The sequence below is a fragment of the Phyllobates terribilis genome, unplaced genomic scaffold, assembly GCF_046119375.1.
Source record: "Phyllobates terribilis strain yellow unplaced genomic scaffold, ASM4611937v1 Scaffold_3__8_contigs__length_932513732, whole genome shotgun sequence".
Taxonomy (NCBI): Eukaryota; Metazoa; Chordata; class Amphibia; order Anura; family Dendrobatidae; genus Phyllobates; species Phyllobates terribilis.
Genome location: NW_027362763.1, coordinates 708,031,507 through 708,058,738, shown reverse-complemented (window position 1 = coordinate 708,058,738; position 27,232 = coordinate 708,031,507). Strand labels below are relative to the sequence as shown.

General features: G+C 44.3%; 1 protein-coding gene across 1 annotated transcript in view; it reads left to right on the top strand.

Annotated features, from left to right (window-relative positions):
- TRAF5 (TNF receptor associated factor 5) overlaps positions 1 to 27,232 on the top strand; it is a 73,299-nt gene that overhangs the window by 38,911 nt on the left and 7,156 nt on the right. The window contains exons 2-5 of the mRNA XM_073671990.1: positions 3,196 to 3,417; positions 13,888 to 13,945; positions 21,212 to 21,313; positions 25,603 to 25,767. Of these exons, the coding sequence (XP_073528091.1) occupies positions 3,203 to 3,417; positions 13,888 to 13,945; positions 21,212 to 21,313; positions 25,603 to 25,767 (540 nt within the window). The 5' untranslated portion in view covers positions 3,196 to 3,202. The remainder of the gene's footprint in view (positions 1 to 3,195; positions 3,418 to 13,887; positions 13,946 to 21,211; positions 21,314 to 25,602; positions 25,768 to 27,232) is intronic.

The following is a 27,232-nucleotide window of genomic DNA, read 5'->3' as shown; positions in this document are numbered from 1 at the left end:
AATACACTTTGTTATATGGACACTTGTATGGACATTGCTAAAGTATTACCTTGCTGAAGGCTGTAACCTGGGCCAAGTGGGCCTGTCTGCCACTTGGGCTCGTGGACATTATATGTGTGAACTGTGGTTTATGAAGTGCAATAAACTGCAGCATTGTGAAATGCCGGAAAGACATTGCTGGTGTGCATTAATTGACCCGGTGCAGCGAGTATCCCCCATTATGATTACTAGCGCTGCCTTACAGTATATAGAGGTGGTATCACTCAATGTACAGGAGGAGGAGGTGAGCTGTGACATCACTTATTGTGATTGCTGGATCCTGTGTTATCAGCTTTGTATAGAGGTATTATCAGTCATTGTACAGGAGGGGGAGGAGGTGAGCTGTGATTTCACCTATTGTGAATGGTGGATCCTGTGTTATCTACTGTATATAGAGGTGGTATCACTCAATGTACAGGAGGAGGAGGTGAGCTGTGAAATCACTTATTGTGATTGGTGGTTCCTGTGTTATCTACTGTATATAGAGGTATTATCAGTCATTGTACAGGAGGAGGAGGTGAGCTGTGACATCACTTATTGTGAATGATGGATCCTGTTATCTACTGTATATAGAGGTACTGTATTATCAGTCATTGTACAGGAGGAGGAGGTGAGCTGTGATATCACCTATTGTGAATGGTAGATCTTGTGTTATCAGCTGTGTATAGAGATGTTATCAGTCATTGTACAGGAGGGGGAGGAGGTGAGCTGTGACATCACCTATTGTGATTGGTGGATCCTGTGTTATCTACTGTATATGGAGCGCCTACACAATATGCAAACAGGTTAACTCTAAGCCTTATAATTAGCCACGTTTCTTGTTTTGTAGAGATCACTTCTCAGCAATCGCCCTTGACACTGAAGGAAAAATACGTTGGTTGGACAGGATTAATTTAACTGCCCCTTATTGCCCCCCTCTTCCCCACCAAGTTAAAGTTGCTATATATAACTTCCCACTTGACTTTTCCTTAAAGGGGTTGTCCCCTTTCAGAAAACTTTTTTTCCTATGTGCTTAGTTTGTTGTAAGAAAACCAAACTGTGCTTAATTTACCCTCCCAGGGTCCAGCTCTGAGTCTCCACCACTGCCTTAGTCTCTGTTGTTTGGCTTGTTTCGTCCTCACTGCAGCCAATCACTGAGCTCAGCGGCTCTGTCCATGTAGACTGCACAAGCCGCTCAGAGCTGCTGAGCTCAGTGATTGGCTGCAGCAACGGGGACGTGATGTCACCACTACGCTCAAACAAAGGAGACTGAGGCAGCAGCGGAGACTTAGTGCTGGACCCACGGAGGATGAGTGAAGCAGAGCTTGTTTTTTAACAATTAACAGTGCATATAGGGAAACGTTTTCTAAAAGGGGACAATCCCTATAATAATAATAATCTGCTCCAGAAGCATTTAAAGTGTAACTAAACATTTTTATTTTTTAATGATTTTGTCCAGTATGGAAAGTTCGGAAACTTTGCAAATCACTTTTTTAGGGGATTTGTATTCATTCCTGTTAAAAAAAAATGTATGTAAGCGACTTCCAAACTCCGGCTTTTCCCCAGCACAAAGTCATTTGGAGTACAGATAATGGCAGTGGACGGGTCAGATCAGCACCTGTATCTCACTAAGGCTCATTCAGATGTCAGTATTTTCCACATACGAGAAAAACGGACCGATTATTCTGATCAGAGTTTGTTCTGAGGGTCATCAGTGTTTCTTGTACATGGAGAAAAATAAATTCTCCACCTTCTCCTTTCTGACAGTCTGTGTTCATGGATGGACCCATAGACTTGCATTGCAGATTTTGATCCAACCCTCGGATCAAAATCGGACATGCTGTTATCTTTTTTTAAACGGACCACTCTATCCGAGGAAAAAATCGGACACAGCCCCATAGAATATCATAGGTACGAGTGCTATCCGTGAAAACCATGGATAGCACTCATACGAGAAAAGCTGACGTCTGAATGAGCTCTTACTCTAGGGATAAGCTGCTGCAGGAGATTGTGCTGATGAGTACAACACTCAGAGGAGACAAGCACTGATCCATCACTGCCATCACCTGTACTCCAGCCACTGCCATCACCGGTACTCCAACCACTGCAATCATCTGTACTCCCGCCACTGCCATCATCTGTACTCCAACCACTGCCATCATCTGTACTCCAACCACTGCCATCATCTGTACTCCAACCACTGCCATCATCTGTACTCCAGCCACTGCCATCATCTGTACTCCAACTACTGCCATCATCTGTACTCCAACTACTGCCATCATCTGTACTCCAACCACTGTCTTCACCTGCACTCCAACCACTGCTGTCACCTGTACTCCAACCACTGCCGTCACCTGTACTCCAACCACTGCTGTCACCTGTACTCCAACCACTGCCATCACTTGTACTCTAACTACTGCCATCATCTATACTCTAACCACCGCCATCATCTGTACTCCAACTAATGCCATCATCTGTACTCCAAATGATTAAGTTCTGATATCCTTGCAACTGAAGGCAAGACATTAAATTGGGCAAAGCCGGGGTTTGGAATCCACATATATTACATTTTTTACTGGAATGAAAACAAATTCCTTATTAAAGTTTCATAACTTTCCTTGCTAGATAAAATAATTTAAAAAAAAATAATAAAGTTCAGTTACTCGTAAAAGTCCAATCATTATTTTTTTTAATATATACTTTTCTCCACAACCCATAATCGATCAAAATTATTGATAAAATTGTTCAGACCGGCTTAACATAAAATAAATTATACTCCCTCTCACCGCTTCCCTGCTGGTCCCGTTCTGGTGCTTACCGTCCCTTGGTCTCAAAATGCCCTTTTAGTCAATCATCAACCTCAGTGATTGGCTGAGCGGGCATTTCTGGTGTGCTGAGATAAAACTAGAAAGAAAGACCACCAAGTAATGGGTAAGCCCCGCAGTGGGACCCTATGGGGAAACAGTGAAGGTGAGCATCATTTTTTTTTATTATTTTTAGTCATTCTGATGTTTCACTGGACCTTGAGTTTACTATGAAGGACCCTGATCATGGGGGACCTTGTCTTCTGCAGCTCTGGGTGACACTCCCCACCACAACACAGTGAATTTCCTGTAATTATTCTTTCACTTCCAGGAATATTCCTCCATATTTCATTCTCTATTGTCTTTCTTCCAGCTCCGCCATGGATTGTGCCGACATTACTTTGCATCCAGAAAAATTTGGCAGGCAGAACTCCAGCACGGGATTGTCACTTGACTTTGAGCCGAAGCAGGAATATGTGTTTGTGGAAACGTTGCAGGAGCGGTACAAGTGTGCAAGCTGCCATCTGGTTCTTCACAATCCTCATCAAACAGGATGTGGTCACCGGTTCTGTGAGAAATGTGTGCTGAGCCTGAAGTGAGTGCCTATATGGCTTTTGTAGCATGTACTGCTCTAACGATACATCTGATTACTGTATATCATTATGATGATTCTATCTGAAGATCCAGGCCGATGTTGGGTGACGCAGACTACGGACACCATTGCATTACCCACATCTCCCCACACTGACTAGTATAGATTTGCTTTGTTAGGCTCAGATACACTATACTTAATTCTGTCTTACTGCTCCAAGTATAGTTCATGAATCAGGTAGCTCAGGATGGCCAGTTATGATGGCGTGGTCCTCATGCATTAGATCTTTATAAGATTTCTGGTCAAATGAGGATATTATCCTTTATAAAAGAACTAACAGCGAATTACCATGTTAGGACCCTACAGTTCTGGCCCACTGCCCCCTCAGTTCTAAAAAACAGATGTAAGTGCACTGTGAGTGGACATACATTGAACATATGAACTAGCAACTGCATTACTGCTACATAGACTGTACTGTAAAAGTGAGATTCTCAGTGGATATTTTGATCAAATTGTGTGAGCCCATTTGCCAGCAATAAAACAACCTCCTTAGATGGGAACTTACAAGATCACAATTACCTCTCCTAAGCTAGGCCTACAAATTTAACAAATGTGCAAAAACCCTGCAATAAGCAAATAAATAAATAGTAATATACATGGAAATAGCATAGGGACTTAGTTGACACTGTTTTGATCAAAAGAGCATAACCGTATCCCACCGTGACAAGGTGTACCCAATCACAATGGTCTCTAACTCTTGTAGTTCACCTCGCTACAGACCACCAGGTCTCAAAATAGATGGGGACAGAGCAGGATTGTACTAATAAAATTGAGATTCTCACCGCACATTTTGATCAAATTGTGTGAGCCCATCTGCCAGCAATAAAACAACCTCCGTAGATGGGAATTTACACAGAGTTACCTCTCCTGAGCTAGGCCTACAAATTTAAACTGCAGGCAGGATACCACTCTAATTAAAACACTCTTCGATTCATGGGCTTAGACAAATTTGATCAAAATTTAAACTAAGAATCTTACATTTATAAGAACAGTCTGTATAGCAGTAATGGCAGAGCCTCAGATAAAAACAATGAGCAAATATCCTGCAGTAAGTAAATAAATAAATAGTAATAAAACATGTAAATAACATAGCTACTTAGTTGACACTACCTTGATCAAAAGACTGTAAAAGCCATTCCACCGGACAAGGTGTACCAAATCACAATGGTGTCTAACTCTTGTAGTTCACCTCGCTACGTGTCAGCAGACATCAAAATAGATAAGGGCAGAGCAGGACTGTACTTATAAAACTGAGATTCTCAGCGCACATTTTGACCAAATTGTGTGAGACCATCTGCCAGCAATAAAACAACCTCCTTAGGTGGGAATTTACACTATCAAAATTACCTCTAATGAGCTAGTCCTACAAATTAGTACAGACAGGATACAACTCTAATTAAAACACTCTTGGACTAATGGGCTTAGACAAATTTGATCAAAATTGAAACTAAGAATCTTACATTTCTAAGAACAGTCGGTATGAAGCATGGAGAGAAACGCAATATAAAATAATGTATGGCGCCATTTATGCATTTAACATACCTAAAAAAGATCCGCTTTCAAACAGGCTAACAGCTTGCCCTAAATGCCACCTTCCACTATCCGGCCTATGGTCATGCGCGGCTTCAGTTTCATATTGGGGACAAGTATCAGCTATGATCGACACCATAGGGGTCCGGGTTATACTCTTTTTCCCTTATCTAGCCTTGTTACATTTTTGTAACAACACAGAAAACCCTGAGGGGAAGAGGGGAAAGCCTCCGAAATTGCTCCACACCCTACTTATCCTGGCAAAAAAACTATTACTTAAATATTGGCTAGAACCCAACACCCCCCCATTGAAGAGTTAACAGCTCAAATGAAACATTTTATGGGAATAGAGCAACAAGACGCCCTTAGCAATAAGGAAACGCAAGCTGGCAAATTTCTTCCGAAATGGTTTATTGTAAATTGATGCTCATTAAATGAAAAAAGGAAAATGGTGGAACCCTTCACTTCCACAGCATGGTACTTTCTGGAAGATCTTGGGGATAGCCTAGGACCATTACGCCTGGATTGAGGGGGGGGGGGTGAGAGTGGAATGGAGGGATCATTTGGTGAAGGTCTATAATACTAACATAGGTGGTCTAATCTAACAAGATGGCTTCAATAAATCAAAGTATCAACTGGATTGCATGTTAAGTAAACTGATGTAAGTTACATTGTTATTAAGTTCTTATATTATATTGGTTTGCTTTACCAATCAAATATGTAAGAACTAGATGGTGGCCCAATTCTAACGCATCGGGTATTCTAGAATATGTATGTGGCCGACCGGGCGCAATCAGCAGAGCGGTGTTTAAATTTGGCGCCAAAATAGCTGATTGGTCGCGGCCGGCTACCGTGACCAATCAGCAAAACGGTGTTTAAATTTGGCAGCAATATCGGTGATTGGTCGTGGGTGGCGGCCGCGACCAATCAGCGAACTGTGTTAGTGATGACCGGAGAGCTTGTTTAAATTTGGCGCTAAAATCGCTGATTAGTCGCGACCGTGACCAATCAGCAAAACGGTGTTTAAATTTGGCGCCAATATCGCTGATTGGTCGCGGCCGGCCGTCGCGACCAATCAGCAGAGCGGTGTATAAATTTGGCGCCAATAATGCAGATTGGTCGCAGCCGGCGGTCGCGACCAATCAGCAGAGTGTTGTTTAAATTTGGCGCCAATCTCGCTGATTGGTCGCAGTCGGCCGGCGGCCGCGACCAATCGGCAGAGCGGTGTTTAAATTTGGCGCCAATCTCGCTGATTGGTCGCGGCTAGCGGCCACGTCCAATCAGCAGAGCGTTGTTTAAATTTGGCGCCAATCTCGCTGATTGGTCACGGCCGCCAGCCGCGACCAATCAGCAGAGCGTTGTTTAAATTTGGCGCCAATCTCGCTGATTGGTCGCGGTCGTCCGGCAGCCGCGACCAATCAGCAGAGCGTTGTTTAAATTTTGCGCCAATCAGCAAAACGGTGTTTAAATTTGGCGCCAATATCGCTGATTGGTCGCGGCCGGCCGTCGCGACCAATCAGCAGAGCGGTGTTTAAATTTGGCGCCAATAATGCAGATTGGTCGCAGCCGGCGGTCGCGACCAATCAGCAGAGTGTTGTTTAAATTTGGCGCCAATCTCGCTGATTGGTCGCGGCTGGCGGCCGTGACCAATCAGCAGAGCGTTGTTTAAATTTGGCGCCAATCTCGCTGATTGGTCGCGGTCGTCCGGCAGCCGCGACCAATCAGCAGAGCGTTGTTTAAATTTTGCGCCAATCAGCAAAACGGTGTTTAAATTTGGCGCCAATATCGCTGATTGGTCGCGGCCGGCCGTCGCGACCAATCAGCAGAGCGGTGTTTAAATTTGGCGCCAATAATGCAGATTGGTCGCAGCCGGCGGTCGCGACCAATCAGCAGAGTGTTGTTTAAATTTGGCGCCAATCTCGCTGATTGGTCGCGGTCGTCCGCGACCAATCAGCAGAGCGGTGTTTAAATTTGGCGCCAATCTCGCTGATTGGTCGCGGCTAGCGGCCACGACCAATCAGCAGAGCGTTGTTTAAATTTGGCGCCAATCTCGCTGATTGACCAATCAGCGACCCGTATTACTGATGACCGGGCAGCGGCGCCGTCCCTCCCTTCACACTTGCCGGCGGGAGATCAGCGGCCCAAGCCGCTGATCTCCCGACGGTAGCCGCATGGAGGTCAGCGGTGCCGCCCGTCGGGGTACTTGTGCTGCCAGCAGCGGGGAGATGAGCGGCTAGCGCCGCTCATGTCCCGGCTGCATCGCCGCTGACTTCCGTCCGGCAGATGAGCTGCTAACGGGCGCCATCTTTTTCTGAAATCCCGCGTCGCTGATTGGCCGCGGCCGGACCAATCAGCGACGCGGGATTTCCTGGACAGACAGACAGAAAGACAGACAGACAGACAGGATAAGACGATTACATATATAGACTATCTCTTTATACCCTGTCTTCGAACAGGTATCTGATTATCACCTTAATCTATGGTATGTCTTGTTTCTTTTTGAAAAAGTTAATAAAAATTATATATTAAAAAAAAAAAAAGAACAGTCTGTATAGCAGTAATGCAATTCAGAATTAATATATTGTTGCAAGACGACTCGCTCGGCCGCTTCCGGAATTACACTCAGGAACCTGGGTTTTATCTGCAGGCTTTATTAAATGGCATAAAGCCCTGCACCCAAGCAAAATAAACACAGCCTTTCTGGCAAAATAACAAAACAAAAGAATAAACAATAGCAGAGTCCATATGCGTATGGGATTCACCCACACAGGTTGTAGTCCCAGCCTTCAGCTCTGTCCTGAGCTGAAGCTCTCCCAGTCTGGAGACCTTGCCTCTCCAAACCAAAACAGGGAAGAAAAAAAAACAGGAATTAACATTTAAACTTGCTCAGCCACACCCTGAGGTGGAAGTATGGGGAATGACTTCCCTCCCATCTCTATGTCATTCCCATAAAACCACACCCTTTAAAAGAGTTAACCCCCAGCATATAACATGCTGGCAGAAAGTTTATTGGTTTTGACACATACCTCCCCTCATATATCATACCAGTGACTCTGTCACATATTCCCCCCCCCCCCCCCCCTCTGCTCAAAGCCGGGGGTTTGGGAACCTTCCCATACCAGACAGGGAATTCTAGAGAGGGCATCAGCATTCCCGTGTAACTTCCTGGGCCTATGCTCTTCGTGAAAGTTGAGGTCCTGAAGAGCTAGGAACCATCTAGTTACCCTAGCATTTTTACACCTCTTTTCCCTCAACCATTTTAACTAGGCATGGTCTGACACCAACTTAAACTTCCAGCCTAGTAGGTAGTATCTTAGTGTATCTACGGCCCACTTTATGGCTAAACACTCCTTTTCTACTATTGCGTAGTTTTTCTCACAGAAGGAAAGCTTCCGGCTCAGATAGAGAATGGGATGTTCTTCCCTATTTATCTCTTGAGAGAGTACGGCTCCTAGACCAACCTCTGAAGCATCTGTCTGGACCACGAACTCTTTCTTAAAGTCTAGTGCTACCAGGACCGGCTGTTACACAGTGCTGACTTCAACAGTCGAAACGCGGTCTCTGTTTCCTCCGTCCACTTCACCATGGTTGACCTGGTGCTTTTTAGGAGATCCGTCAGTGGCACGGCCATCGTAGCAAAATTTGGGATAAACCACCGGTAATATTCCACCATTCCCAGGAACGCTCTTACTTTCTTCTTGGAGAGCAGTTGTGGCCAGGTCTGGATTGCCTCCACTTTGTTGACTTGTGGCTTTATTTTGCCTCTCCCGATGACATAGCCCAATTACTTGGCCTCCTCTTTTCCAACAGCGCATTTTTTTGGATTTATTGTAAATCCCGCCTTCCTTAGAGCATTCAGAACGGCCTGTATTTTAGGTAGATGAATAGCCCTGTCTGGGCTAAAGACTACAATGTCGTCAAGGAAGGCTGCGGCATACTTCTTATGTGGGGCTAGGATCCGATCCATAGCCCTCTGGAAGGTGGCTGGGCCCCCTGTATTCCAAACGGCATGCGAGTGTATTGAAAGCACCCATCAAGTGTTGAGAAAGCCATCTTCTCCTTGGCCGTCTGGGACATGGGGATCTGCCAGTAGCCCTTAGTCAGGTCAGCAGTGTTGATGTACCTTGCCGGTCCAAGCCTCTCGATGAGTTCGTCGACGCGGGGCATCAGTTACGCGTCACACTTGGACGCCCCATTCAGCCGGCGGTAGTCATTACAAAACCTCCACTCTCCATTTGGTTTTGGCACGAGGACGATTGGGCTCGACCACCCACTCTTTGACTCCTCTATCACCCCAAGGTCTAGCATCCTCTTCACCTCATCGAAGAACACCTCCCTGCGGGCTTCTGGAATCCGGTACGCCTTCAGATTCACTCTTACATGTGGCTCTGTCACCACGTTATGCTCTACCACCTGAGTATGCCCCGGCAACTCTGAGAACAACTCCTGATTTCACTGTAGTAGTTCTCGACACTGTTGCTTCTGGGCCAGCAATAGTCTCTGCTCTAGTGACCTCTTCCACCGGTTCCCGATCCCGCCACGGCTTGAGCAAGTTCACATGGTATACTTGGTGCGGCTTCCTTCGGCCAGGCTGGTGGACTTTATAATTAACTTCGCTGACTTTCTCCACCACCTCGTACGGACCTTGCCATTTGGCCAGGAACTTGGTCTCAACTGTAGGGATTAGCACCAAAACACGGTCCCCGGGCTGGAACTGCCTCAGCCTCGCCGATCGGTTATAGGCCCTTGCCTGGACTTCCTGCACCTTGATGGAATGCGCTTTCACGATCGGCATCACTTTTGCTATTCTTTCCTGCATCTGGACGACATGTTCAACGATGCTCCTGTGTGACGTAATCTCGGCTTCCCAGGTTTCTTTAGCGATATCCAGGAGCCCTCGCGGATGTTGTCCATAATACAGGGGCTCAAACAGGGAGAAGCCAGTGGAGACTTGGGGAACTTCCCTGAAGGAAAAAAGTATAAACGGAAGCAGGTAGTCCCAGTCTCGACCATCCTTCTCGATGACCTTTTTGAGCATCGCTTTCAGGGTCTTATTAGAGCACTCCACTATGTCATCGGTCTGCAGATGGTAAACGGATGTTCGCAGCTGGGTAATTTGACGCACTTTACACAGCTCCTTCATCACCTTGCTCATGAATGGGGTTCCTTGTTCCATCAGGATTTACTTCGGCAGGCCAGTCCTGGCAAAGATGTGGACAAGTTCCCTGGCTATGCATTTACTTGATGAATTTCTTAGCGGTACCGTTTCTGGATACCGGGCCGCATAGTCCATGATCACCAGAATATATTGGTGGCCTCAGGCTGACTTGACTAAGGGCCCTACTAGGTCCATAGCAATCCTTTCAAAGGGGATCTTTATCACCGGCAGTGGCACTAATGGACTACGGAAGTGAGGAGAGGAAGCGGTTATTTGGCAGGTGAGGCAGGACCTACAATAGTTGAGAATTTCTTGGTAATGCCCAGGCCAATAAAATCTTCTTAAAACCCTATCCTCAGTTTTCTCGATTCCTAGGTGTCCCCCCCAGAACATGTGAATGGGCCATATCCAGTACCCTCCTTCTGTATAGCCCTGGCACTAACAGCTGTTCCACTGTCTCACCACCCCTTAGTTTAGCCACCCAATATAGCAACTCCCCCTGAACTGCAAAGTGGGGGAACCTGGTATTGGCCCCCGTCTCTTGGGCAACCCCATTACATACAGTAACCTGGTCAAGCACCCTCTTTAAGGTCGGGTCCTGAACTTGAGCAGTCCCAAAGTTTTCTCCGGACATCTCTAAGTCAGGGAGGTCGGCCTCCTCGGTCACCGTCTCTCCTTCATCGCCGGCAAGGACGCACAGTGGGAACTCATCCACTTGAGGCTTCATCGGGGGTTCTTCTCCAGGGACCTGGCTTTTGCCCACGCTACTTAGTCCAGTTCCCTTTCCTCACAAGTCCCAAAATAAAGAAAAATCACGGCCCAGTATGACGGGATGTATCAGGTCCTTAATAGTGTTGAGCAAGTATGTTCTATTAACTCTTTCGCCGAGTAGGCTCGGGCCGAGCTCCGAGTATTTACAGCTGCTCGGTGATATGGTTAAATCGCTCCCGTGTGCATGATTTGCAGCTGTTTGACAGCTTTATTACATGTGAGGAATGTCTATTCCTTACACATTCCTCACATGTAATTAAGCTGTCAAACAGTTGCAGATCATGCACACGGGAGCAATTCAACCGCACACGGGAGCGATTCAACCATATCACCGAGCAGCTGTAAATACTCGGAGCTCGGCCCGAGCATACTCGGAACAGATCATACTCGCTCAACCTTAGTCATAAACCATCCCAACCTCGTGGGACTGGGCACCACAGTCTGTTCCCACTGTCACTGTGGCCACAGGATAGTCCTTGGCGTCTCCATGGATGCACCGAATGCCCACAGATTTGGAAGGGGTCAATTGGTGGGGAAGGGTAGCTCTGATTAAGGTAACCAGAGTCCAACAGTCCAAGCACTTTTACCCCATTCACGGATACGGCACACGCCTGCGGCCCCTCGCCGGGTCGACAGTCCACACTGCAGGCTGGATAAGCATAACGGGAGACCCGTCTGCCTAGGCTGCAGTCCATGGGCTCAGGGGACATATGACACCTGGCGGCTACGTGTCCAGGGTTGTGATACCGCCAACAAACGATATTTTTAACAACAGTAATTGTGGCACCTTCAGTGGGAGTGGGACGCCCCCCAGTGGTGGCTCTAAACCCTTTCTGTGGTGAACCCCCGCCCCCTTTTGGGTATCCCAGTACGGAGAAGTGACTATATCCGGTTTCCCAAGGGATTTCTCAACCACTTGGTACCTCTCTACCAGGCCGATGAAGTCATCTGCATTTTGGGGATCGCCCTGGGCAACCTAGGTCCGTACCGACTTTGGAAGGGAGTGCACCAATCTATCAATGACCACCTGCTCGACCATCTGGGCCAGACTGGAGGACTCTGGTTGCAACCACTTCTGAACGAGATGCAGTAGGTCAAACATCTGCGAGCGAGGGGGTTTGTCGCTGGCGTACGCCCAGTGGTGGACTCGTTGGGATCTCACTGCCATATTCACTCCCAGGCGTGCCAAGATCTCTGTCTTTAGCTTGGCGTATTCCTTGGCATCCTGCAGTGCCAAGTCGTAATATGCCTTTTGGGGTTCACCCGACAAATATGGTGCCAGAACCTCTGCACACTGTTCTGGTGGAAGTCTCTCCCGATCAGCCACCCTTTCAAAGACTGTCAGAAAAGCTTCAACATCATCCCCCGGGGTCATCTTCTGCATGGCCCGTCTTACCGCCTTCCTGACTTGGGAATCATCAGTCAGCCCTGGCCCTGCCCTGGATGGCATCCGCCATAAGCTGTATCTGCTGTTGCTGCTCCTGCTGGTACTGCTGCTGCGTCTTTTACTGCTATTGGATCTGTTGAAGCAACAGTTTGGTCGTCTCCTAGTGCTGCTGCTGGCTCTGTTGTTGGCTCTGCACCAGGTGCTTAATGAGTTCCCATGCTGCCGGACTTCTCTGGCTGGCTGCCGAATTTCTCTGGCTGGCTGGCGGCCTTCACCCATGACATCCTTCGGTCTCTGTGGCAGGTACATGTGTTCCTGTAATCTTGCACGCATTCTCCACCAACTGTGGCAAGATGACTCGCTCAGCCACTTCCGGAAGTAGATTCAGGAACCCGGGTTTTCTCTGCAGGCTTTATTAAAGAGCATAAAGCTCTGCACTCCAGCAAAATAAACACAGCCTTACTGGCAAAACGGCAAAACAAAAGAATAAAACGATAGTAGAGTTCATATGTGTATGGGATTCGCACACACAGGTTGTAGTTCCAGCCTTCAGCTCCGTCCTGAGCTGAAGTTCTCCCAGTCTGGAGACCTTGCCTCTCCAAACAACAACAGAGAAAAAAAAACAGGACGAATAGGGAATAACTTCCCTCCCATCTCTATGTCATTCTCATAAAACCACACCCTTTAAAAGAGTTAAACCCCAGCATATAACATGCTGGCAGAAAGTTTATTGGTTTCAGTTCACACAGGCTAGCAACCTGCGTGACACATACCTCCCCTCATATATCATACCAGTGACTGTGTCACAATATTCAATGTTCACATATATGAAGCCCAAAAAATAGAGTCAGCACTCAAAACTCTAAAGTAACAGTGGCTAAAAACATGCAGTATAATTTCAAAATGTGAACATGGATTACAGACATAAAGTATCAGGCAACACCATTTTGACCTCCTCGGATCTTAGCCAAATCCTGCATAGCGATTAGTGATACATCTCTCAAGCAGACAAAGTCCCATTGGCTGAATACACCTTGGTTCTAGGTATGCATAATTAGATATAATTAAAAGCCTCAAAAAACATTAGACAAAATGTTCAATAATGAACAATTAAACCTGACCTATGATTAAGACCTTTTGGTGAATCCAAAATGCGTCTCTATTAAGTAATTCACGCCTCCAAATACTGCTACAGAGGAGTCTATTGACCCTTTCAATACCATGAAAGGACATTCTTATAAGGTCCACAAAAGGGACTGTTAAAGTGCTCGGCTACAATAGAGGGGTTACCTGCTTCTGGATTATTGGAATCCTTAGTATGCTCCGGGATTTGTACGTTTAATCTCCTAGATGTATCGCCTATATAAAATAAATCTCATATGTAGCAAGGAACAGAATAAAAAACCTGGACATGTGAACAGCAGCATAGATTATAATGGTGCTCAGGTTGTATGGAGCATATCTGATCCGACTGGTTCACTGGGACTTAATATACAGAATGTTTATAAGAATCTTCAAGTATAAATACAATTGTGGCTGACAAATATTCCCTCATCCCTCTTTGCAGAGAGAAGTATGAAATTCCTCAGTGTCCGATAGACAAAGAAAATATTAAAATACAAGAGGTAAGAAATATCTCTCTATTATGACGCTAATATCCGGGACATTGCTGTGATGACATGCACTGATCGTCCATTAATCTGGCAAACAACTGTCCAAAATTCCTTCTACTATGGCATCAAACAATGGCCCTAATGCCAGGTAAACATGAAATTACCAGGTACTTGTGTGCCCCATATTAGGGAGGAAAAGTGAATATATATTTGCACTGCCAGAGGCCCAATATACGATGGGAGACCAAGACTATTTGGATGCGGTTTTTATTTGACCAAGCATTTTGAGGTATTCATACCTCTTCATCAGGACAAACCGCATTGTGGTTTGTCCTGATGAAGAGGTATGAATACCTTGAAATGCGTCCACCATTGTGGTTTGTCCTGATGAAGAAGTATGAATACTTCACAACGTGTCCACCATCGTGGTTTGTCCTGATGAAGAGGTATGAATACCTCGAAACACGTCCACCATTGTGGTTTGTCCTGATGAAGAGGTATGAATACCTCAAAATGCGTTGGCAAATTAAAACCGCATCCAAACAATCTTGGTCTCCCATTGTATTTTGGACCTCTGGCAGCACGGATTTATATCCACTTTCCCTCCAAGTTGATCTTCCAGCCTCATAGACATTATTAGCAGCAGCTCTCTGCTCTGTCTCAAGGGAGGAATTATGAGAGGAGAGCCCCTTCTATGGCATCTGTATGCCAAAATCAATCATATGCACAGGGGTTGTCTGCATAGAATAACTACTTTTAAAGCCACTTGGTCTGGTCTTGTATCGAGAGGCAGTAAAGTGCACTACAGGATATTCTGAGTTTATGGATAAAGAGTATTTCCATGTAAAATAACTGTTTAAATTCTGTCACTGCTCCTATAGAAATCTGGTGAGTCCTGCCCCCCCCCTCACTTTGAGTGATTTACAGCCTTTCTTAATAAGATTAAGAGCTGTCCATCCCTCTTATTGGGCAAGGAAAGCGGGACTCACAGGCTCTCTCTATTAGAGGGCGTGGAGAGCAGGACTTACAAAGCAGGACTCACAGGCTCTCTCTGTTAGAGGGCGTGGAGAGCAAGACTTACAAAGCAGGACTCACAGGCTCTCTCTGTTAGAGGGCGGGGAGAGCAGGACTTACAAAGCAGGACTCACAGGCTCTCTCTGTTAGAGGGCGTGGAGAGCAGGACTTACAAAGCAGGACTCACAGGCTCTCTCTGTTAGAGGGTGTGGAGAGCAGGACTTACAAAGCAGGACTTACAGGCTCTCTCTGTTAGTAGGCTGGGAAATCAGGACTCACAAGCTCTCATGGAGAAAGCAGGACTCACAGGCTATCTCTGTTAGTGGATGAGGAAAGTAGGACTCTCAGGTTCTCTCTGTTAGTGGGCGAGGTAAAAAGGACTCACAGGCTCTCATCGGGGAAAGCACGACTTGCAAGCTCTCTCTGTTAGTAGGCATGGAAAGCAGGACTCCCATGTTATCTCTGTTAGTAGGCAGAGAAAGCAGGACTCACAGGCTCTCTCAGTTAGTAGGCAGGGAAAGCATAACTTGCAGGGTCTCTCTTAGTGATTAGGGAAATTAGGACTCACAGGCTCTCTGTTAGTGGGTGGGGAAAGATGGACTCACAGGCTGTCATTGGGGAAAGCACGACTTGCAGGCTCTCGCTATTGGAAGGTGGGTAAATCACAACTCACAGTCTCTCTGTTAGTGGGCAGAAAAATCAAGGCTCACAGTCTGTTAGTGGGCGGAGAAAGCAGGACTCACAGGCTCTCTCTGTTAGCGAATCTTAAAGAAAAAGACAAACAATCCATGATCTATAGTGTAGAGGTTTGGGGTAAATATATTGACTCAGAGTAAGCGGAACTGCTCACCTTAGCAAAATGAGGTACAACTCTGTCCCAGAACTTGTAAAGAGTGGATCAGCTGCTGCTCCTCCTTGTGCCGGTTATGCACAATGGCAACTGCAAGAAGTGTTGCAGAGTGTAGAAAAAAAACAAGGAACCACTTGGCGCTGCTAGAAAAAATGACAGCGGGTAAGTAGAGGTACAGTCACTTTATTGAGGCTATGTACTGTACTTCAGCACCGTCCAGGTGCCTTCATCAGGTCATATGAATGAAGAGGTTCAGACACATACAGTGTATATATACAGTACAGACCAAAAGTTTGGACACACCTTCTCATTTAAAGATTTTTCTGCATTTTTATGACTTTGAAAATTGTACATTCACACTGAAGGCATCAAAACTATGAATTAACACATGTGGAATTATATACTTAACAAAAAAGTGTGAAACAACTGGAAATATGTCTTATATTCTAGGTTCTTCAAAGTAGCCACCTTTTGCTTTGATGACTGCTTTGCACACTCTTGGCATTCTCTTGATGAGCTTCAAGAGGTAGTCACCGGAAATGGTTTTCACTTCACAGGTGTGCCCTGTCAGGTTTTATAAGTGGGATTTCTTGCCTTATAAATGGGGTTGGGACCATCAGTTGTGTTGTGCAGAAGTCTGGTGGATACACAGCTGATAGTCCTACTGAATAGACTGTTAGAATTTGTATTATGGCAAGAAAAAAGCCGCTAAGTAAAGAAAAACGAGTGGCCATCATTACTTTAAGAAATGAAGGTCAGTCAGTCCGAAAAATTGGGCAAACTTTGAAAGCGTTCCCAAGTGTAGTTGCAAAAACCATCAAGCGCTACAAAGAAACTGGCTCACATGATGACCGCCCCAGGAAAGGAAGACCAAGAGTCACCTCTGCTTCTGAGGATAAGTTTATCCGAGTTACCAGCCTCAGAAATCGCAGGTTAACAGCAGCTCAGATTAGAGACCAGGTCAATGCCACACAGAGTTCTAGCAGCAGACACATCTCTTCAACAACTGTTAAGAGGAGACTTTGTGCAGCAGGCCTTCATGGTAAAATAGCTGCTAGGAAACCACTGCTAAGGACAGGCAACAAGCAGAAGAGACTTGTCTGGGCTAAAGAACACAAGGAATGGACATTAGACCAGTGGAAATCTGTGCTTTGGTCTGATGAGTCCAAATTTGAGATCTTTGGTTCCAACCACCGTGTCTTTGTGCAACGCAGAAAAGGTGAACGGATGGACTCTACATGCCTGGTTCCCACCGTGAAGCAGGGAGGAGGAGGTGTGATGGTGTGGGGGTGCTTTGCTGGTGACACTGTTGGGGATTTATTCAAAATTGAAGGCATACTGAACCAGCATGGCTACCACAGCATCTTGCAGCGGCATGCTATTCCATCCGGTTTGCGTTTAGTTGGACCATCATTTATTTTTCAACAGGACAATGACCCCAAACACACCTCCAGACTGTGTAAGGGCTATTTGACCAAGGAGGAGAGTGATGGGGTGCTACGCCAGATGACCTGGCCTCCACAGTCACCAGACCTGAACCCAATCAAGATGGTTTAGGGTGAGCTGGACCGCAGAGTGAAGGCAAAAGGGCCAACAAGTGCTAAGCATCTCTGGGAACTCATTCAAGATTGTTGGAAGACCATTTCCGGTGATTACCTCTTGAAGCTCATCAAGAGAATACCAAGAGTGTGCAAAGCAGTCATCAAAGCAAAAGGTGGCTACTTTGAAGAACCTAGAATATAAGACATATTTTCAGTTGTTTCACACTTTTTTGTTAAGTATATAATTCCACATGTGTTAATTCATAGTTTTGATGCCTTCAGTGTGAATGTACAATATTCATAGTCATGAAAATACAGAAAAATCTTTAAATGAGAAGGTGTGTCCAAACTTTTGGTCTGTACTGTATGTATATATATATATATATATATATATATATATATATACATATATACAGTATCTACAGTGGGTATGGAAAGTATTTAGACCCCTTTACATTGTTCACTCTGTTTCATTGGAGCCATTTGGTAAATTCTATAAATGTTCATTAATGTACACTCTGCACCCCATCTTGACTGAAAAAAACAGAAATGTAGACATTTTTTCAAATTTATTAAAAAAGAAAAACTGAAATATCACATGGTCATAAGTATTCAGACCCTTTGCTCAGACACTCATATTTAAGTCACATTCTGTCCATTTCCTTATGATCCTCCTTGAGATGGTTCTGCTCCTTCATTGGAGTCCAGCTGTGTTCAATTAAACTGATAGGACTTGATTTGGAAAGGCACACACCTGTCTATATAAGACCTCACAGCTCACAGTGCATGTCAGACCAAATGAGAATCATGAGCTCAAAGGAACTGCCCAAGGAGCTCAGAGACAGAATTGTGGCAAGGCACAGATCTGGCCAAGGTTACAAAAGAATTTCTGCATTACTCAAGGTTCCTAAGAACACAGTGGCCTCCATAATCCTTAAATGGAAGAAGTTTGGGACCACCAAAAGTCTTTCTAGACCTAGCCGTCCAGCCAAACTGAGCAATTGTGGGAGAAGAGCCTTGGTGAGAGAGGTAAAGAAGAACCCCAATTGGAGAGGATCTGCAAGGAAGAATGGCAGAGGATCCCCAAATCCAGTGTGAAAAACTTGTTGCATCAGTCCCAAGAAGACTCATGACTGTACTAGCTCAAAAGGTGCTTCTACTCAATACTGAGCAAAGGGTCTGAATACTTATGACCATGTGATATTTCAGTTTTTCTTTTTTAATAAATTTGCAAAAATTTCTACATTTCTGTTTTCTCAGTCAAGATGGGGTGCAGAGTGTACTTTAATGAGAAAAAAATGAAATTTTTAGCATTTACCAAATGGCTGCAATGAAACAAAGAGTGAAAAATGTAAAGGGGTCTGAATACTTTCCGTACCCACTGTATATATACACAGATAAAAATGGGAAGGAAATGATATCATAGGTCATATTCATGAACTTATTCATGACCTTTGACTTCATATCCCTCCCATTTGTATCTGTGTATATCATCACCTGTAATGTGTTGAAACACGTAACCTCAATAAAGTGACCATATTTCTACCTATTAGCCGTTGCCCTGTGTTTTTTTGTTTTTTTCTATACCCTACAGCTCTCTGTTACTGGGCGGGGAAGGCAGGACTCACAGGCTGTCTCTAGTACTGAACAGGGAAGGCAGGACTCACAGGCTCTCTCTATTACTGAACAGGGAAGGCAGGACTCACAGGCTGTCTATTACTGAACAGGGAAGGCAGGACTCACAGGCTGTCTATTACTGAACAGGGAAGGCAGGACTCACAGGCTGTCTATTACTGAACAGGGAAGGCAGGACTCACAGGCTGTCTATTACTGAACAGGAAAGGCAGGACTCACAGGCTGTCTATTACTGAACAGGGAAGGCAGGACTCACAGGCTGTCTATTACTGAACAGGGAAGGCAGGACTCACAGGCTGTCTCTATTACTGGGCAGAGAAAGCAGGACTTGCAGGTTCTCTGTGATAGTGGGCAGGGGAGCAGGTCTAGCAGTCTAAAAAGTGACTGCAGCTCTGATGGAGATTTAATGGTGTCCAGAGTTCCTTCCCCATCTTCTTCCCAGATGAGAATGGATTGACGAGCAGATCTCCCAGCCTGTAAGTTTACTTTAAAGCCTATCACAAATCACCATTGTCCCAATTTTCATAGAATGGGAGCTGTTAGCCAAATATATATATGATACACATAACTGATCCAGAGATTTCGCCCAATTGTAACCCTGTAGGGGTTTGAACAGGATCACAAAAATATGGCTGCTTTCTTTTGGAACAGCTCCAAACCTGTCCATGGATTATGTCTGGTATTGTCGCCCACTAAACCCAAAGCATGCAGCATTAGCCCTTCCTGGGTCATCCACCAGGGATCGTAAAATTAAGCATTTAACTGCTTTAGACCACAAGGTATCCTTGCATTAACTATACCCTAATGTAGCCCACTAGAGATACGGGAAGCTACCCCTCACACCAGGTGACATTACCTGCCCTAGACCACCAGGGACCCTTATAATTACCCCTTCACTGCACTAGAACACCAGAGATTCTAGACCACCAAGAGTACGGGCATTAACCCTTTTACTGCTCTAGACCAGCAGAGATACTGGTATGAACCAGTTAATTGCTGTAAATAATCGGGGATGCAACTTTGACCACATGTCTAGTAATCATTGCTGTTTTTTGGATCTGTTTTGGAAAAGAAAACTATTCCAGTTCAGGCTCCATTCATTAAATGGGAACAGAAGTGTCATAAAATGCCTTCCATTTCATACGGATGATGGCTGGATGTGTGAACAGAGCCTTACATACAACCACATCTTACATACAATCATGTGCAAAAGTTCCTGTGAGACTGATCCGCAGGATGACGACCTCATGGTTATTGGTTTGTGTGTTACTTATTGTAAAATATAAGTTTCTCAGCATTGAACATCAGTGAGTTTCCTGGAGTTAGATGAATTCTTTGGCCTGAGGTTTTTACTTTGCAGGGTGATAGGTGTATGTGGGTTTACTGTTCTATGTGTAGAAATTTATTGTGGTTTGAGATTTCAAACACTTTAAAAAATGTTTTTTTTTCATTGTGGCAGATTATGTATCTATCTATCTATCGATCTTTCTATCTATCTATCTTTCTATCTATCTATCCATTATCTATCTCATTAACTATTTTTCTTTCTATCTTTATCTATCTATCTAATCTTGGAACATAAAATAATCATATATGCCCCTGTCCATGTGAACTATTAGGTTGAGACCCCCCCCCCATGTACAATGGATATAAAAAGTCTACACACCCCTATTAAAATGCTTTGTTTTTATCATGCCAAGAAGAATAATTTCAGAGCTTTTTCCACCTTTAATGTCACCCATTATATGTACAATTCAATTGAAAAACAAACTAAAATCTTTTCGAGTGGAAAGAGAAAACGAAATAACTAAAATAATGTGATTCCATCAATATGAACACCCTTAAACTAACTAGCTCCACTGTCAGATTGCTGTAGCATCCTCTTGTGTACGTCGCCCTCATCAGGTCACTCACAGTTTTTCAGTTGGACTCTGGCTGGCCCATTCCAACACTTTGGTGTTCTTCTGGTGAAGCCATTCTTCTGTTGATTTGGAATTACGCTTAGGGTCGTTGTCGTGCTGAAAAGTGAAATTCCTCAACTTCCAAAGGGTTTGATGCAAAATTGATTGATATTTCATAATTCCCTCCACCTTGACTAAAGTCCTTGTTCCAGCTGCTGAAAAACAGCCCCAAAGCATAACACTGCCTCCACCATGCTTCACTGTCAGTCTCATAGTAATGAACACGATTGTAGATTGTTACCGCGACCAAGTGAATATAACATGTGATCCTTTCTAGATATTTAAAGACAATTGCTGTAAAAGAGAAGTCCTAAATCTACTGGTATATTGCAGAAATGCCCCGGACTGTGATGTGAAGGTGTCACTGGGGAGGTTCCAGGTACGTACTTAAACATAGTCTAATTTTTTTCCAAATGGGTCAGAGACTTGGCTAATTATTTTGGCCATGTAGGTTTCAGAGATCCAGTTTTCTGTTCTTTGGCTACAAATCTTTTCAAACAGAGTTAAAGTAAACCTGTCTGGTAATTTGTGCTTTCCTCCTTGAGCGAAGGAAAAAAAGTTGAACTATATATAAACTTATATTTCATGAAACTCATCTTCCCTCTAGATCATATCCTGTGGTTTGCATTAAATATTGAAGTTCTGGCTGCCTAAAGCCATAACTAGGGGGAGGTTGTGGCTTACAGAAGACTAATTTAAGTTGCCTCATGGCAGCTAGGGAATTGACCAAAATACAGAGGGGAGGGTAACGAAAAACCCTTAGAGTATATACCCATTTAAAATGCAAGTTTTATTAAATAGTTACAAATCAATACATAAATGAATTAGATGGTAATAAAGAGGCTGCTAAGCATGGATGTAGAGAACAGCAAATCAATATAAGCAGCAAATGAACAACATACACTGCACTTATACTTCAAAAAGCAGTCCTGATATACTATAGTAGGCAAGGGTTAACTTTCCCCAATAAACTTTAACAGGAAAGATTTTTTATAGAACCAGTAGTGTACTTAGATCTGTATTCAGCTGCTAATTGTAATGTCCCCACCGCCCCAACGCACGTTTTGTTAAAACTTCATCAGGAGGCGTTGGAATTTAGCAGCTTGAACTATTTTGACCAAACAGACGCCCCTGAGGGCTCTTGGTGGGGATAAACCTGCGTGGTGGTGGGGGGGTTTAGGTGGCTGGAAACACCCTTGTTCCTTCTAATATATGCAAGGACACAGCTCAGATGTTAGTTCTCCTCAGGGAAAGTCTGCTCCCATGTATACATTTTCCCCTTAAAGACCAGGCAGAGTGCTCTTAAATCACTCTGCCCAAGGATAGAGAGAATTGTGCAGCCACACAGTTACAGCTGCACAGTTCTCTATCTCCTCTCTGCACTATGAAAAATGCATTGAGAAAATGGGAAACTGAACGTTCTGTGTTCATCCTGATGATACAGCCAGGACAAGGCTGGATTCTGGAGAGCTCAGAAACCCACCAGATCTCAGGGATGCAGGATTACTCCTTTCCATTGCCCTCAACTAGAGATCTTGCTAAACCACCAGATATACCAACAGTCAGTCCCTTCATTGCCATAGATGAATAGTGATCCTTATGTTACCTATTCACTGCTCAAGACCATCAAGAATACTGGAAAGAATCCTCTACCAACATGTATGCTGACATTAACATCTTCAAAAAGGGGAAGAAGGTGGACCCAGGGAACTATAGGCCGGTGAGTCTGACTTCTATACCAGGAAAGATCTTTGAACAAATTATTAAACAACATGTATGTAAGTACATGGATAAGAATGAAGTGATTAACCAGAGTCAGCATGGGTTTGTAACTAACAAGTCATGTCAGATTAACTTAATTTCCTTCTATGACAGAATCACTGACTGGGTGGATCAGGGAAATGCTGTAGATATAGTATATCTTGACTTCAGCAAAGCATTTGACAAAGTATCTCACACCATCCTTATTGAAAAAATGACCAAGTATGCAATGGACCAGGCAACTGTTAGGTGGATTCATAACTGGCTTAGTGATCGGACTCAAAGGGTGGTTGTAAATGGCTTCACATCCAGCTGGATAAATGTCTCAAGTGGGGTACCACAGGGCTCCGTCCTGGGACCTATATTGTTCAACATCTTTATCAATGATTTAGATGAAGGAATTGAGGGTAAGCTGATTAAATTTGCTGATGACACAAAGCTAGGAGGAATAGCTAATACTAGAGAAGAGAGAGAGAGGATTCAAAAAGACCTAAATAAACTGGAGCAGTGGGCAGCAACCAACAGAATGGTTTTTAACAGGGAAAAATGCAAAGTACTACATCTGGGCAATAAAAATGAAAAAAGCATATACAGAATGGGAGGAATAGAGCTAAGCAACAGTACATGTGAAAAAGACTTAGGTATACTAATAGATCATAGACTGAACATGAGTCAACAGTGTGATGCAGCAGCAAAAAAGGCAAATACAATTCTGGGATGTATTAACAGAAGCATACAGTCTAGATCACGTGAAGTCATTATCGGTCTTTACTCCTCTTTGGTCAGACCTCATCTGGAATACTGTGTACAGTTTTGGGCACCACATTTTAAAAAAGACATAGACAAACTGGAGCAAGTTCAGAGAAGAGCGACCAGAATGGTGACTGGTCTGCAAACCATGTCCTATGAGGAACGGTTGCAGGATTTGGGAATGTTTAGCTTGCAAAAAGGAAGACTGAGAGGAGACTTAATAGCTGTCTACAAATATGTCAAGGGCTGTCACATTGTAGAAGGATCATCTTTATTCTCATTTGCACAAGGAAAGACTAGAAGCAATGGGATGAAACTAAATGGGAGGAGACACAGATTAGATATTAGAAAAAACTTTTTGACAGTTAGGGTGATTAATGAGTGGAACAGGCTGCCACGAGAGGTGGTGAGTTCCCCTTCAATGGACGTCTTCAAACAGAGGCTGGACAGACATCTGTCTGAGATGATCTAGTGAATCCTGCTTTGAGCAGGGGGTTGGACCAGATGACCCAGGAGGTCCCTTCCAACTCTTCCATTCTATGAGTCTATGATTCTATCTTGACAACCAGAGGTATTGACATCTCTTTTATTGCCCTGAACCATCAGGAGTAAACACTTCATTGCCCTAGACCACCAGGGATGTACAGCAGATAATTATCTTTCCTGTGCTAGACCTGGATGCAGTTTATTACTATTTGCCTGGATGCTCTGGGTCTTCCATATGTAGCAGCTTTATGAGTAATTATTAGGGTCCTGTACTTTAATACTAATTGTTAGATGGGCGACACGGTGGCTCAGTGGTTAGCACTGTATCGTGGCTCAGTGGTTAGCACTGCAGCCTTGCAGCGCTGGGGTCTTGGGTTGATATCCCACCAAGGACAACATCTGCAAGGAGTTTGTATGTTCTCCCTGTATTTGCGTGGGTTTCCTCCAGGTTTCCTCCCACACTCCAAAGACATACTGATAGGGAATGTAGATAGTGAGCCCCAATGGGGACAGTGCCCATAATGTCTGTAAAACTGTCTGGATTGTAAAGCGCTGTGGAATATGTTGGCGCTATATAAATAAAAAAAAATAACCAGACTTACCCTGGTTAGGTGAGATTGTGCCCAAATCCAAACTGCCCCATTTGCAAGTTATAAAGGCTTCGCGAAAGGGAACCTGTGAGCCCCAACATTAAGAAATGCAAGCTCAAGTAGAATAAAAAGAATCGTTTTTATTAAATATATAAAAACACAAAAAAAAAACAGAAAATAATATATATATAATAACATTGAGACATCACAGGTTAAGTACAAAAAGTAAAAGGAATGGGGGACACCTAGTAAGTATATATCACGAACTGGCCTATAAGGGTTCACAAAATATGGACAAAAAGTATAGATACACATAAATATAATTATGTACCTTCACACCCTATTTGAGAAAGTAAGGCGGGGAATAGATGGGTAGGTGTAGTCCAGGAATACCATTCGAAAAGGGGGCAAACTTAGAGATAAAGTGGGTATAAATCCGCGCAGCCAGAGGTCAAATATATAAGAGACCAAAAGAGTACAATTGCGCTTTTTTGTCAACGTGTTTTGAGGTGTTCATACTTCTTCATCAGGACAAACCACAACAAAGTCCAGGTATGCTATTCAAAAAGGGGGGCCACAGCTATATATCAACACATACACCTGTATGCATGCACACCCCAAAAACGAAGAGTAAAGCAAGGAATAGAAAACTAGCCTCAAAATCCAAGTGAGCCTGAAAAGGGGGAGAATCAAATACGGTATACATAAAGCAGCAGACACATAAAACGATGTGAATATTACCCAACATGCCAGTCAAAAAAACACGTAAACAACCAGGGTGCGGTGTGACGCATCCCTGGAATCAGGGTCTCTGCCCCTACATCATGCTTCTCTCTGATTACATAGCAAAACCTGCTGACAGATTCCCTTAAAGTATACAAGGTAACAAAAAGTCATTGGCCACAGCAATGATACCCTATATGTATCTGCTGAGCCCCCTGATTTACAAAACCCACCTGTATTTGCCCATGGATTGACGCGTTCAAGAGGGAGCTTCCTCTCAGGGTGATACGCTGTGTTACTCCATCCATATAAATGCTACACATGAGCTCTATAATCTTGCACCTTCCCCCACTGACAGGATCATCTTGGTCAGTGTCTATATGAAACGATCACGTGCACCAACACCGGCTGCAATGACAAAGTGATCCGAAAGGACCTGGACCATCACGTGACCACTCAGTGCGAGCAGAGAGACGAAACCTGCGCCTACTGCAATAAAAGCATGACTTCCATCGATCTGCAGGTAATGATCGACAAGGTCTTAGAAAAGCCTGTCCCCAGTTATTGCTACATTACACTGCTTAATGTAATGCTTTACTGGGATATTGAGGTCAGTGCTGAGATTTTGTATCACAGAATGGCAAATATTTCTGCAGAACAAAGCCGCCACTAGGGGGAGCAAGCTGAAGACAGATTTTTATATGGCCATTATAGGGAATCTCCATTGGAAACTCTAAAATCCTTTGTGAATTCTGACCTGTAACTAAAATGTCAGATGCTACGGCCGCCTCTTATAGGTCCTGAATAATAAAATATCAGGAATGCACTGGACCACTGTGTGTGCATTGTGCGGTATAAAATGACCTGGCAGTGTGATCCTTCAGGGGAATATGATTAATATATACAGTACAGACCAAAAGTTTGGACACACCTTCTCATTTAAAGATTTTTCTGTATTTTCATGACTATGAAAATTGTACATTCACACTGAAGGCATCAAAACTATGAATTAACACATGTGGAATTATATACTTAACAAAAAAGTGTGAAACAACTGAAAATATGTCTTATATTCTAGATTCTTCAAAGTAGCCACCTTTCGCTTTGATGACTGCTTTGCGCACTCTTGGCATTCTCTTGATGAGCTTCAAGAGGTAGTCACCGGAAATGGTCTTCCAACAATCTTGAAGGAGTTCCCAGAGATGCTTAGCACTTGTTGGCCCTTTTGCCTTCACTCTGCGGTCCAGCTCACCCCAAACCATCTTGATTGGGTTCAGGTCTGGTGACTGTGGAGGCCAGATCATCTGGCGTAGCACCCCATCACTCTCCTTCTTGGTCAAATAGCCCTTACACAGCCTGGAGGTGTGTTTGGGGTCATTGTCCTGTTGAAAAATAAATGATGGTCCAACTAAACGCAAACCGGATGGAATAGCATGCCGCTGCAAGATGCTGTGGTAGCCATGCTGGTTCAGTATGCCTTCAATTTTGAATAAATCCCCAACAGTGTCACCAGCAAAGCACCCCCACACCATCACACCTCCACCTCCATGCTTCACGGTGGGAACCAGGTATGTAGAGTCCATCCGTTCACCTTTTCTGCGTCGCACAAAGACACGGTGGTTGGAACCAAAGATCTCAAATTTGGACTAATCAGACCAAAGCACAGATTTCCACTGGTCTAATGTCCATTCCTTGTGTTCTTTAGCCCAAACAAGTCTCTTCTGCTTGTTGCCTGTCCTTAGCAGTGGTTTCCTAGCAGCTATTTTACCATGAAGGCCTGCTGCACAAAGTCTCCTCTTAACAGTTGTTGTAGAGACGTGTCTGCTGCTAGAACTCTGTGTGGCATTGACCTGGTCTCTAATCTGAGCTGCTGTTAACCTGCGATTTCTGAGGCTGGTGACTCGGATAAACTTATCCTCAGAAGCAGAGGTGACTCTTGGTCTTCCTTTCCTGGGGCGGTCCTCATGTGAGCCAGTTTCTTTGTAGAG